At 52.4% G+C, this 9,203-nt stretch overlaps 1 protein-coding gene across 1 annotated transcript in view; it reads left to right on the top strand.

Annotated features, from left to right (window-relative positions):
- The first annotated feature begins 1,950 nt into the window (after positions 1 to 1,950).
- GALNT17 (polypeptide N-acetylgalactosaminyltransferase 17) overlaps positions 1,951 to 9,203 on the top strand; it is a 594,162-nt gene continuing 586,909 nt past the window's right edge. Inside the window, exon 1 of the mRNA XM_008018296.3 lies at positions 1,951 to 3,654. Within this exon, the coding sequence (XP_008016487.1) occupies positions 3,417 to 3,654 (238 nt within the window). The 5' untranslated portion in view covers positions 1,951 to 3,416. The remainder of the gene's footprint in view (positions 3,655 to 9,203) is intronic.

Raw genomic sequence — 9,203 nt, 5'->3', positions numbered from 1 at the left:
ATTCTTTGGTGACCAAAAAGGGACTAGAACCCAGACCTTATGGCTAGCAGACCACACGGCCACTGAAGCGTAATTTTGTTGGTTTCAGAAGCAGCTGGTATACAATAAACATTTAGTTGATTATATTTTTGCATATATAACGTGTGCTAGGCAGGTCCTTAAACTTTTAGGGTCATTGACTATTTTGAGAATCTGATGAAACTTACAGGTCTTTTCCCCAGAAAAAAAAGTCTATGTAACATGCAGATACATTTTTGCATCTGACTGAGGGCCATTCATGAACTCCTGAAGTCTAGCTAAGGTGTCTCTAGGGAGAGGAGCTGGCTAGGACATGGAATAGTAGTTTTGAGTAGAATCAAAGGCCCAGGTAAGGTCAGACACCACCAATTGGAAATGTCTGCAGGCTTTGAGATGATGGGGTTTTCCCTGGGTAGACTTGCTCTTGCCTTTGTTCTTGGGTTAAGACAGAAGAAGGTGAAATTGATTCAGAGTTGGGGATTACTGGGCTGGGGCAGTGGAAAAACGTGATAGACATGTGCATGATCCTTAATAGCAGGTGCTATTAGGAATGTGTTCGAAATAAATGAGTAACCATGAACTCCAGGAAGAGGAGGGAAGGAACTCCAGAGGGGATAGAGAGGCATAGATACCTGGGAAGCAGAAGGAAGTTGTTGCCTGAAAAATATGTTTGGAGTTGAGAATGGGAGAGGTAAAAAGCTAGGGAACAGTAATAACAGGCTGGGATTTTAGTGCAGGACTGCAGGAGTGGAATGCTTCTCTGTGAATGCAGCGTTCAGGATGTGGCCATGACAGTGGGTCACTCATTGAGTATAGTGTCCAGTGTCATTTTTGAACACAGAAGCTGTCCACAATGCGTGCAGGAGCTGGGAGGAGGCACCTGGAGGATGCATGATAAAGCCAATGGTTAATTTGGATCTGGGACCTCTCTGACTTTAGAGAAAGCACAGAAATCTCTCTGAAGTTCGAATTTGCCTGGAAATTTCTCGATTACTCTGAGGCTGTTTCCTCTACTTTGTTTCCTGTCTCCCACTCCCAAATACGCACATGCTTGAGAGTCAGCCTCAAGCACGTACTTAGAGCCGCTTACTGCTGCTCGGGCACCCTAACCCAATGCCTCAGCCTCCCTGGCTTCAGTCCTGCGGCTGAGTGAATGTTTAAAAATTATTTTTGCAGAAGCTTCCATTGATTGTGCTAGTTCCATCTGTAGTGTGGTTATAATAACACCCAACTCAACTGGATACTCCGTGAGATGCTCAGTAACCCAAGTTTCTTCCCACACAGCCTCTGTCTTGCCCAACATGGGTGGCTAAAAATCATCCCTTGTGCCTTTTTCATTTAACTGTTTTGTGTCCACTTTCAGGTAGATTATACAAAGCATGCGCCCTGAGGATCCGATTGCAACCAGGCACAGAGTTCCAAGGGAATGAAATAAAAAGACTATTTTTTTGCATGTGCATTTCTGTGTTAAAAATCAAAACTTAAAATAATGCATAAGCAAAAACAAAACAAGAAACCAAGCCCCAGAAAAAAAAGCAAAACAGAAACTGTAATGAGATCAAAATGAGGAGGGGAAAACGACCAGCTCCGTTTAGCTTTGCTGCCCGATTTTTATTAGTTGGCGGCCTGATTTCTATTTTAGACCCAAGGAATTAAATGGATCAGCCAGGGGGGTTTGAATTCCAGTATTTCGAGTTCCTGGGTTTTGGGAAGAAGAAGAGGTAGTGGAAAACCAGTAGCCAAAACAATATACTTCTTATAATAGAATTTGAACAGAGCTGTGGATGGGCCTAGAAGCAGTGACTGGGTAGGTTAGAATTCTTGTGCGCAGGGAATCCCCCCAAGCCCGCTCACGCTCGGCCTGGCTCCGAAAGTCTCACAATCCGAGTCTCCAGGCCAGATTTTCCCTCTAGCCATTCCTGGCCACGCAGAGCGGAGCCGCGAGCACACAGAGAAGGATGTCTTCATCGCCAACCGGGATGGAACGAACCCGCCCGCTCGGGGAGTATTGAGAACTAAAGGGTGCCTCCAGTGCTGGCCGCAGCCAGCATGCCTTGACTGCCTCCATCCCGCGCGGTCCCCACTCTCCAGGCGCCCCCGCCCTGCCCGGGTGCGCGCGCACGAGCCGGCAAGCAGAGGAGCTGTGCGCTCGGCAGCCTGCGGGCGGCGGCGGCCGACAGCCTCGCGGGGACAGGGCGGCCAGGGGCGGCGGAGGAGGAGCTGGCGCCGCCGCCGCTCCCCTCGGGCCGCGCCCCGCCCTCCGCCGCCACCTGCGCGTCCCCTCCGGGCTCCCCAGCTCAGGGGCTGTGTGGCTCTCGGTGCCGCAGCGGCGGTGTCACTGCGTCCGCCAATTGGGAGACTCGGCGTTTGGCTCCCGGGGGCGCGGGACGAGGCACACGGCCTCATCTGGCGAGCGGAGGGTGATACGGCGCGCGTCCCTCCCCGCCGCGCTCCCCCGCGGCGTTTTCGGAGGTGGTAGAGAACTGCTGTGACTTTTGAGGTCCGACTCCTTCCGGCCGGCCTCGCGACGCGCCAGCTCCGAGACAGGCCGGTGCGCCCTGCAGGCCCCAAAGGCTCTTGGCGCGGTTTGGGGGCTTGGAACGTGTCCGGCAGCCGGCGGCGCTGAGCGCGCTGGTGAGTTTGCCGGCGAGGTGGGGTGGACCCCGCGCGGGGGGCGGAGAGGACGTCGCGCTCGGCCCCGCGCCCGCCCCCTAGTGTTGCCCCCACTTTGAGAGTAATTGAGACTTAAGCGTGACTGCGGAGCCTGGAGGATGCGGGCGCCCCGCGCGAGCTTCCCCTCTGCCCGGCGCGATGGAGCGGGTCGGTGAGCGGAACAAAGGCGCCAGCCCAGGGGAGCGGGTCCTCTGCTGAAGAGCGCGGGTGGCGCGCCGCGACGGCAGCCTGCGGGCGAGGGTGGAGGCTGTGCGGCCCCAGGCGCGGCGCGCTCCGCCGTGGGCGGGCGGCGATCCCTGAGCCCGGCACCTGCGCGCCGCTCCCTCTGCGCCTCCCGGGCGGCCCCGCCCGCCGGCCCCGGAGTCCGCGGCGCCGGCAGCTAGAGGTCCAGAGGCGAACCCCTTACTGGTGCAGAAGAGAGACCCCGAAGTCCCTGACCTTTCCCCGAGACGCCTGGAAGGGGCCGTGCGCCGTGGACTGAGTAGGCGTCTCGGGGAGCACTTCTGCAGAGCGGGGTCTTCCGTGTGAGCGATTCCGCGCTCCCCACGACCGTTCCGTCCTCCCAGCTGTCTCCGCCGCCCGAGCATCCCTGAGGTGTGGCGGGCAGGGGCTTGGATCCCTGCCGGCCGTCTGGTGTGTGAGGCTTGCACGGCCCCTGGCTGCCCCGCGCCTCACCGGAGCCCCAGGGGGCGCGGGTCCGGGGCGAGGGCCGGCTGGGCTGTTTGATGGCTTCACTGAGAAGAGTCAAAGTGCTGCTGGTGTTGAACTTGATCGCGGTAGCCGGCTTCGTGCTCTTCCTGGCCAAGTGCCGGCCCATCGCGGTGCGCAGCGGAGACGCCTTCCACGAGATCCGGCCGCGCGCCGAGGTGGCCAACCTCAGCGCGCACAGCGCCAGCCCCATCCAGGATGCGGTCCTGAAGCGCCTGTCGCTGCTGGAGGACATCGTGTACCGGCAGCTGAATGGTAAGGACGCACGCCGGCGCCTCCAGGGTTCGGCGCGGGCGGGCCGGGCACAGGGTGAGCCACGGGGTCCCTGCGCGCTGCGCGCTGTGTCTGGGAGCCGGCACATCCTGGCTCCCGCGCTCTCGCTCTTACTCTTCCTGCCCCATCTCGGGTAGATGGCCGGGGCTGCTGGAAAAAACAACTTGCCTGATTCTTTTCCGTGCCCCACCTGCAAGTTTGGTTTTATCCTGGAAAGATGTCAGTACAGTTGGCTCCGGGTCCCCGCGTGCGGACTGGAAATCATTCCCTGGCGACTCCAGCCCGAGCGCAGAAACTAGTGTAGCGGCCAAATGGGACTGGAGGCACGCGGGCAGACGTGTAGGAGGAAATAGTTTTAGAGCCCAGCGTTTGGTGGGGGACCAGTAGGGAGCGGGGAGATTGGAAGGCTTAGATGTCTGCAGACAAAGGCAAGGCCCCAGGTCGCGGAGCTAATGCGCTTCGGTAGTATATCGGGGGAATATGCCATCTCTTTGAGGCGAGCTGCTTAGCTAAGAATGAGGACTCCTCCCTTCCCGCCTCCTTTGTTTCTCCTTGGGGGCTGCGGAGGGGCGATTGTTAAAAGTTCAAGGTGGGCTTGGGAAGTTTCCAGAATGTAGCAAAGCGAGATGTGGCATCCCATTAGTGACAATTGTCAGAATCTGTGCCATCTAAAATGTTGTCCTCAGTACTTCAGGAGAAGAGGGAGACTTTTTATGTGCTCTCGTCACACCTGGGCCAGGTCATTGGACACTTGCTGTCCCCAAAGTCGGAGTGAGTGTTACCTACCTGAGTACAGGCAGGTTTCTAGGACTCGTGGAGTTATCCAAGCAGATACATACTTAGGTACAGACTACCTCCTCCCTTTCTGAGCTGCTAACTCATGTTCTCAAACGAACTGCAGATAATCACGCAGATCGTGATAATAACAACTGATGGAATTCTTGCTGTGTACCAGATGCGTGCAAAGACATTACAAGTGCATTATCTCACTGTATGTTCACATCTGTCCAGCGAGGCTCCACCCATCCCCAGAGGGGAAATGAGAAAAAGAAGCGAGGCGAGGTTAACTAAGTTGCCCTGTGTTAAATAAGGTATAACTGCGCCCCAAACCGCTGTAATAGGAATAATAATAGAGTTTGGAGTCAGAACCCTGTGTCTGGTTGACCACAGAGCCTATGCTCGCGACCCCATAGGCACAAACTACTATCCATGGTTTCCCCCTAAGTGAAAGGAGTATTAGGTTTGTTGAAAACAAAAATATGTGGAATTGCAAATACAGACATATACCTTTTCACATTGGAGGATCAGGCTCAGCTGTCTTCACCGTGGTGGCAGGGGGCAGGGAGAAGGAGGATGGCAGATGGTTTTCTTCCTGCTCACCAGTGGTCCCTGCTGGGTACTCAGCGGAGGGATGGGGTGGAGGGAGAGGGGAGGTCAGATCTCTGAGCAGGTGAAAGGACGCTGCGGTCTTCTCAATGCCATTTGACAGGTATCCAGGGGATGCCTTGAACTTACAGGGTATATGGCCTGGCTGTCAGGGTAGCCCATGAAAGTTATGTGGAAGCTCTTCTCTCAAGTGTCTGAAATATGGCACAGAATGCAATAAAAACTCATAGTTCATTTCTGGAGGAATCAGAAACTTATGGGGTGGCTTATAATTTGGGATAGATTCCTGCCCTAGACATACCCATAGGAACTTCAAAGGATAACCTGGTTTCCCTCACTCATCAGGCTTTTCTCAGGGACACAGGTTATTTTAGTATCAGTTTCTTTGTTTTATGTTTTCCTTTCTTTTTTTTTTTTTTTTTTTTTTGTGAGACAGGGTCTTCTTGCTCTGTCACCCGGGCTGGAGTGCAGTGATGCAGTCACAGCTTACTGCAGCTTCGAACTCCTGGGCTCAAGTCATCCTCTGGCCTCAGCCTCCCAAGTAGCTGGGTCTACAGATGTGCATCACTACACCCTGCTAATTTTTAAATGTTTTGCAGAGACAGGGTCTTGCTAGGTTGGCCAGGCTGGTCTCAAACTCTTGGCTTCAAGCAGTCCTCCCGCCTGGGCCTCCCAAAGTGTTGGGATGACAGGAGTGAGCCACCATGCCTGGCCCCAGTATTAGTTTCAATTAGGAGCACTAAATGTTATATAGCTGTACCCCAAACTTCCCTCATAGGAATAATAAAATTCTATAATAATAACTGATGGAATTCTTGCTGTGTGCCAGATGTGTGCAAAGACATTACAAGTGCATTATCTCACTGTATGTTCACATCTGTCCAAAGAGGCTCCACCCATCCCCAGATGAGAAATGAGAACACTAGGTAAAGGAAGGTTAGGAGGCTGCTTTCTACATGCCACAGACTTACATGAACCCATTGAGCCTTTACAATGACCTGCGAGATGGGTGCTGTGACACCCGCCTGAACACCTTGCTCACAGTCACCCAGCTAGTGAGTGTCAGAGCTGGAAATTGAACCTGGAATATCAGGCTCCAGAATGGAGGTTCTTAGCTCCTGCACCAGTGTCTCGATCTTCAGCGTGTGCATCACAATCACTGAAGAGCCCTTTAAGACAGATTTCTGGGTCTCCCATCCTGGTCTGGGTCAGGGGTGGGGCCTGAGAATTTGCCTTTCTAACAAACTTGGGACACGGCCCTTGACCCACTGCCTGACGCTCTGCTGCCTACATCAAGCAGAGTAAAGGTAGAAAACCCATCCGACCTCCAAAGCCAGCTCGTTTCGAGGACTTAAGCTGAGAGCTTGCTTCAGATCGGCTGGTATCTGGCTTCCTTGTCTGTGGCCTTCTGCCCTGTAAACAGTTCCTGGGCTAGTGGAGTCAGGTGCTGTGGGGTGGGAAGGCTGAGTTTTTCTGACTTGCAAGTTGGCAGCAAGGCCAAGTTGAGAGCTTTTCCTGGGCAAGCTAAGAATGCCAGCTGCGACTAGGCAGATGTCATCGGCCTGACTGCCTAGTGTCATTTGCAGTGACATGAAGCCTGCAGGAAAAGAGCAGGGAAAAATTGTGAAATAGAGGGGACTCTTCCTATCTCCACCTGACCCCTCAAGCACCTTCATCCTCTGCCAGTGCTTGTTTTTGGTAATGCGTGTCCCATCTGTTGATGCTCTCCACCCGCTGCAGTGGGAGGCTGCGGCGAGAAGGCAAAGGGCTCCTAGTGCCTGGGGAGACACGTGTTCTCTTGCTCTGCAGCCGGTCTTCATTCATTGCTCCCGAGGGTGGAGAAGGAAACCTTGACCTTAATGTTCTTTATTCCCTTGGAATTAATGGAGAGGCTGCTAGAGCTGGTGCACTGTGCATGTAAGAGGGCCAAGGCCACTTGGTACAGAGTGGGAGCCGGGCATTTTAAAGGTTGTTCAAGTTTCTTAAATCTTTCCCGTGGACTCCTGTGAAGTCCAAGCAGGTGGGATTTATGGAGGGCTCTACCTCCTCCTGCTGCTGCTTTTTTTTTTTTTTTTTTTTTTTTTGAGCTGGAGTCTTGCTCTGTCGCCGAGCTGGAGTGCAGTAGTGAGATCTCCGCTCGCTGCAATCTCCGCCTCCTGGGTTCAAGCAACTTTCCTGCCTCAGCTCCCAAGTAGCTGGGACTACAGGCTCCCACCACCACGCCTGGCTAATTTTTGTATTTTTAGTAGAGACAGGGTTTCACCATGTTGGCCAGACTGGTCTTGAGCTCCTGACCTCAAGTGATCCGCCCGCCTCGGCCTCGCAAAGTGCTGAGATAACAGGCGTGAGCTGCTGTGCCCTGCCTATAGGCTTCTTTTTTTTTTTTTTTTTTTTTTTTTTTTTTGAGACAGAGTCTCACTCTGTTACTCAGGCCGGAGTGTAGTGATAGTGATGCAATCATAGCTCATTGCAACCTCTACTTCCCGGGCTCAAGTGATCCTCCCACCTCAGGCTCCCTAGTAGCAGGAGGTACAAGTATGTGCTACCATGCCTAACAAATTTTTTGTAGAGATGGGGTTCTGCCAAGTTGCCAGGGCTGGTTTCAAACTCCTGGGTTCAAGTGATCCCCACCCCACTCCATTTCATCCCCCTCCCCATCCCCGGCCTTGGCCTCCCAAAGTGCTGGGATTAGAGGTGTGAGCCACAGCGCCTTGACCATAGGCCTTTTAAGGGCTGGAACCATATTTTTGACTTTTAATACCACCTCCATCCCTCATCACACCACAGCCCCTTGCACTTAATGGGGCACTTAAGGTTTATTGGTTGATCAAGTTGTTGGGAACTAGTTTGAGGAGGTAAGTGATGGCCAGATAGGAAATAACCTCAAGGCTGTAAAAGCCGGGTTGGGTTGGATGGATGTGGAGAGGAGTAGGGGCTGGGAGGACTCAGCTAGAGAGACTGTGTGAGGAAGCCATCTTGCCTGCGCCATCTTGTGGCTGCTCTAGTCTTCACCTTCCTGACTGAAGAGAACGAGATCCTTCGAGGCCCTTGGACGAAGGCCCTCGGAAGTGAGCCAGGTTAGGAATCGGCAAGTTTCAGCGTGTTTTCGTTAAATGTGTGATTTCATAATGTGAATATGGCTTTATAGTTAACCCTTGAACAATGCAGAGGTTAGCGACGCCAACCCTTGCACAGTCAAAAATCCAAGTATAATTTTTGATTCCCCCCAGAACTTAACTATTAATAGCCTACTCTTGACCAGAAGGCCAACTGGTAACATAAGCAGTTGATTAACACTTATTTTCTATGTTGTGTGTATTATACACTGTATTCTTATAAAAAGTAAGCTAAAGAGAAGGAAATATTAAGAAAATTGTATAGGCTGGGCGCATTGGCTCATGCCTGTAAAATCCCTGTACTATGGGAAGCTGAGGTGAGAAGATCAGTTGAGGCCAGGAATTTGAGACCAACCTGGGCAACATAGCAAGATCTCATCTTTATAAAAATCAGCTGGGCATGGTGGTGCACACCTGTGGTCCCAGCTCTTCAGGAAGCTGAGGTGGGAGGATGTTTTGAGCCTAGGAGTTCGAGGCTACAGGGAGCTATGATTGTACCACTGCTCTCCAGCCTTCTGGCTCAAAAGAAAAATAAAAAATCATGTGGAAGGAAAATATATTTACTATTAGTTGAGTAGAAGTGGATTATTGTAAAGGTCTTCATCCTGGTCGTCTTCACATTGAGTAGGCTGAGGAGGAGGAAGAGTTGGTCTTGCTGTCTCAGGGGTGGCAGAGGAAGAAAAAAAATCTATGTACAGGTGGACCCGTGCAGTTCAGACCCTTGTTCAAGGGTCAACTACATATTCTTTTTTGTAGAATAAAATTAATTCATGTTTATTGTAAAAAATTTGGAAAATCTAAACCAGTTATACAGGAAACAATACCGTGTTTAAAAAATTTTTAAACGACGGCCTGTTGGCTTTGTACGAGCATTAAGAAAGTGGACCTAGTGGGCGGGCACAGTGGCTCACGCCTGTAATCTCAGCACTTTAGGAGGCCGAGGTGAGTGGATCACTTGAGGCCGGGAGGTCCAGACCAGTCTGGCCAGCATGGCGAAACCCCATCTCAAAAAAAAATACAAAAATTAGC

This window comes from Chlorocebus sabaeus, chromosome 28 (genome assembly GCF_047675955.1).
Source record: "Chlorocebus sabaeus isolate Y175 chromosome 28, mChlSab1.0.hap1, whole genome shotgun sequence".
NCBI lineage: Eukaryota > Metazoa > Chordata > Mammalia > Primates > Cercopithecidae > Chlorocebus > Chlorocebus sabaeus.
The sequence above is the reverse complement of the archived record's forward strand: the minus strand, read 5'-3'. Positions and strand labels throughout refer to the sequence as shown.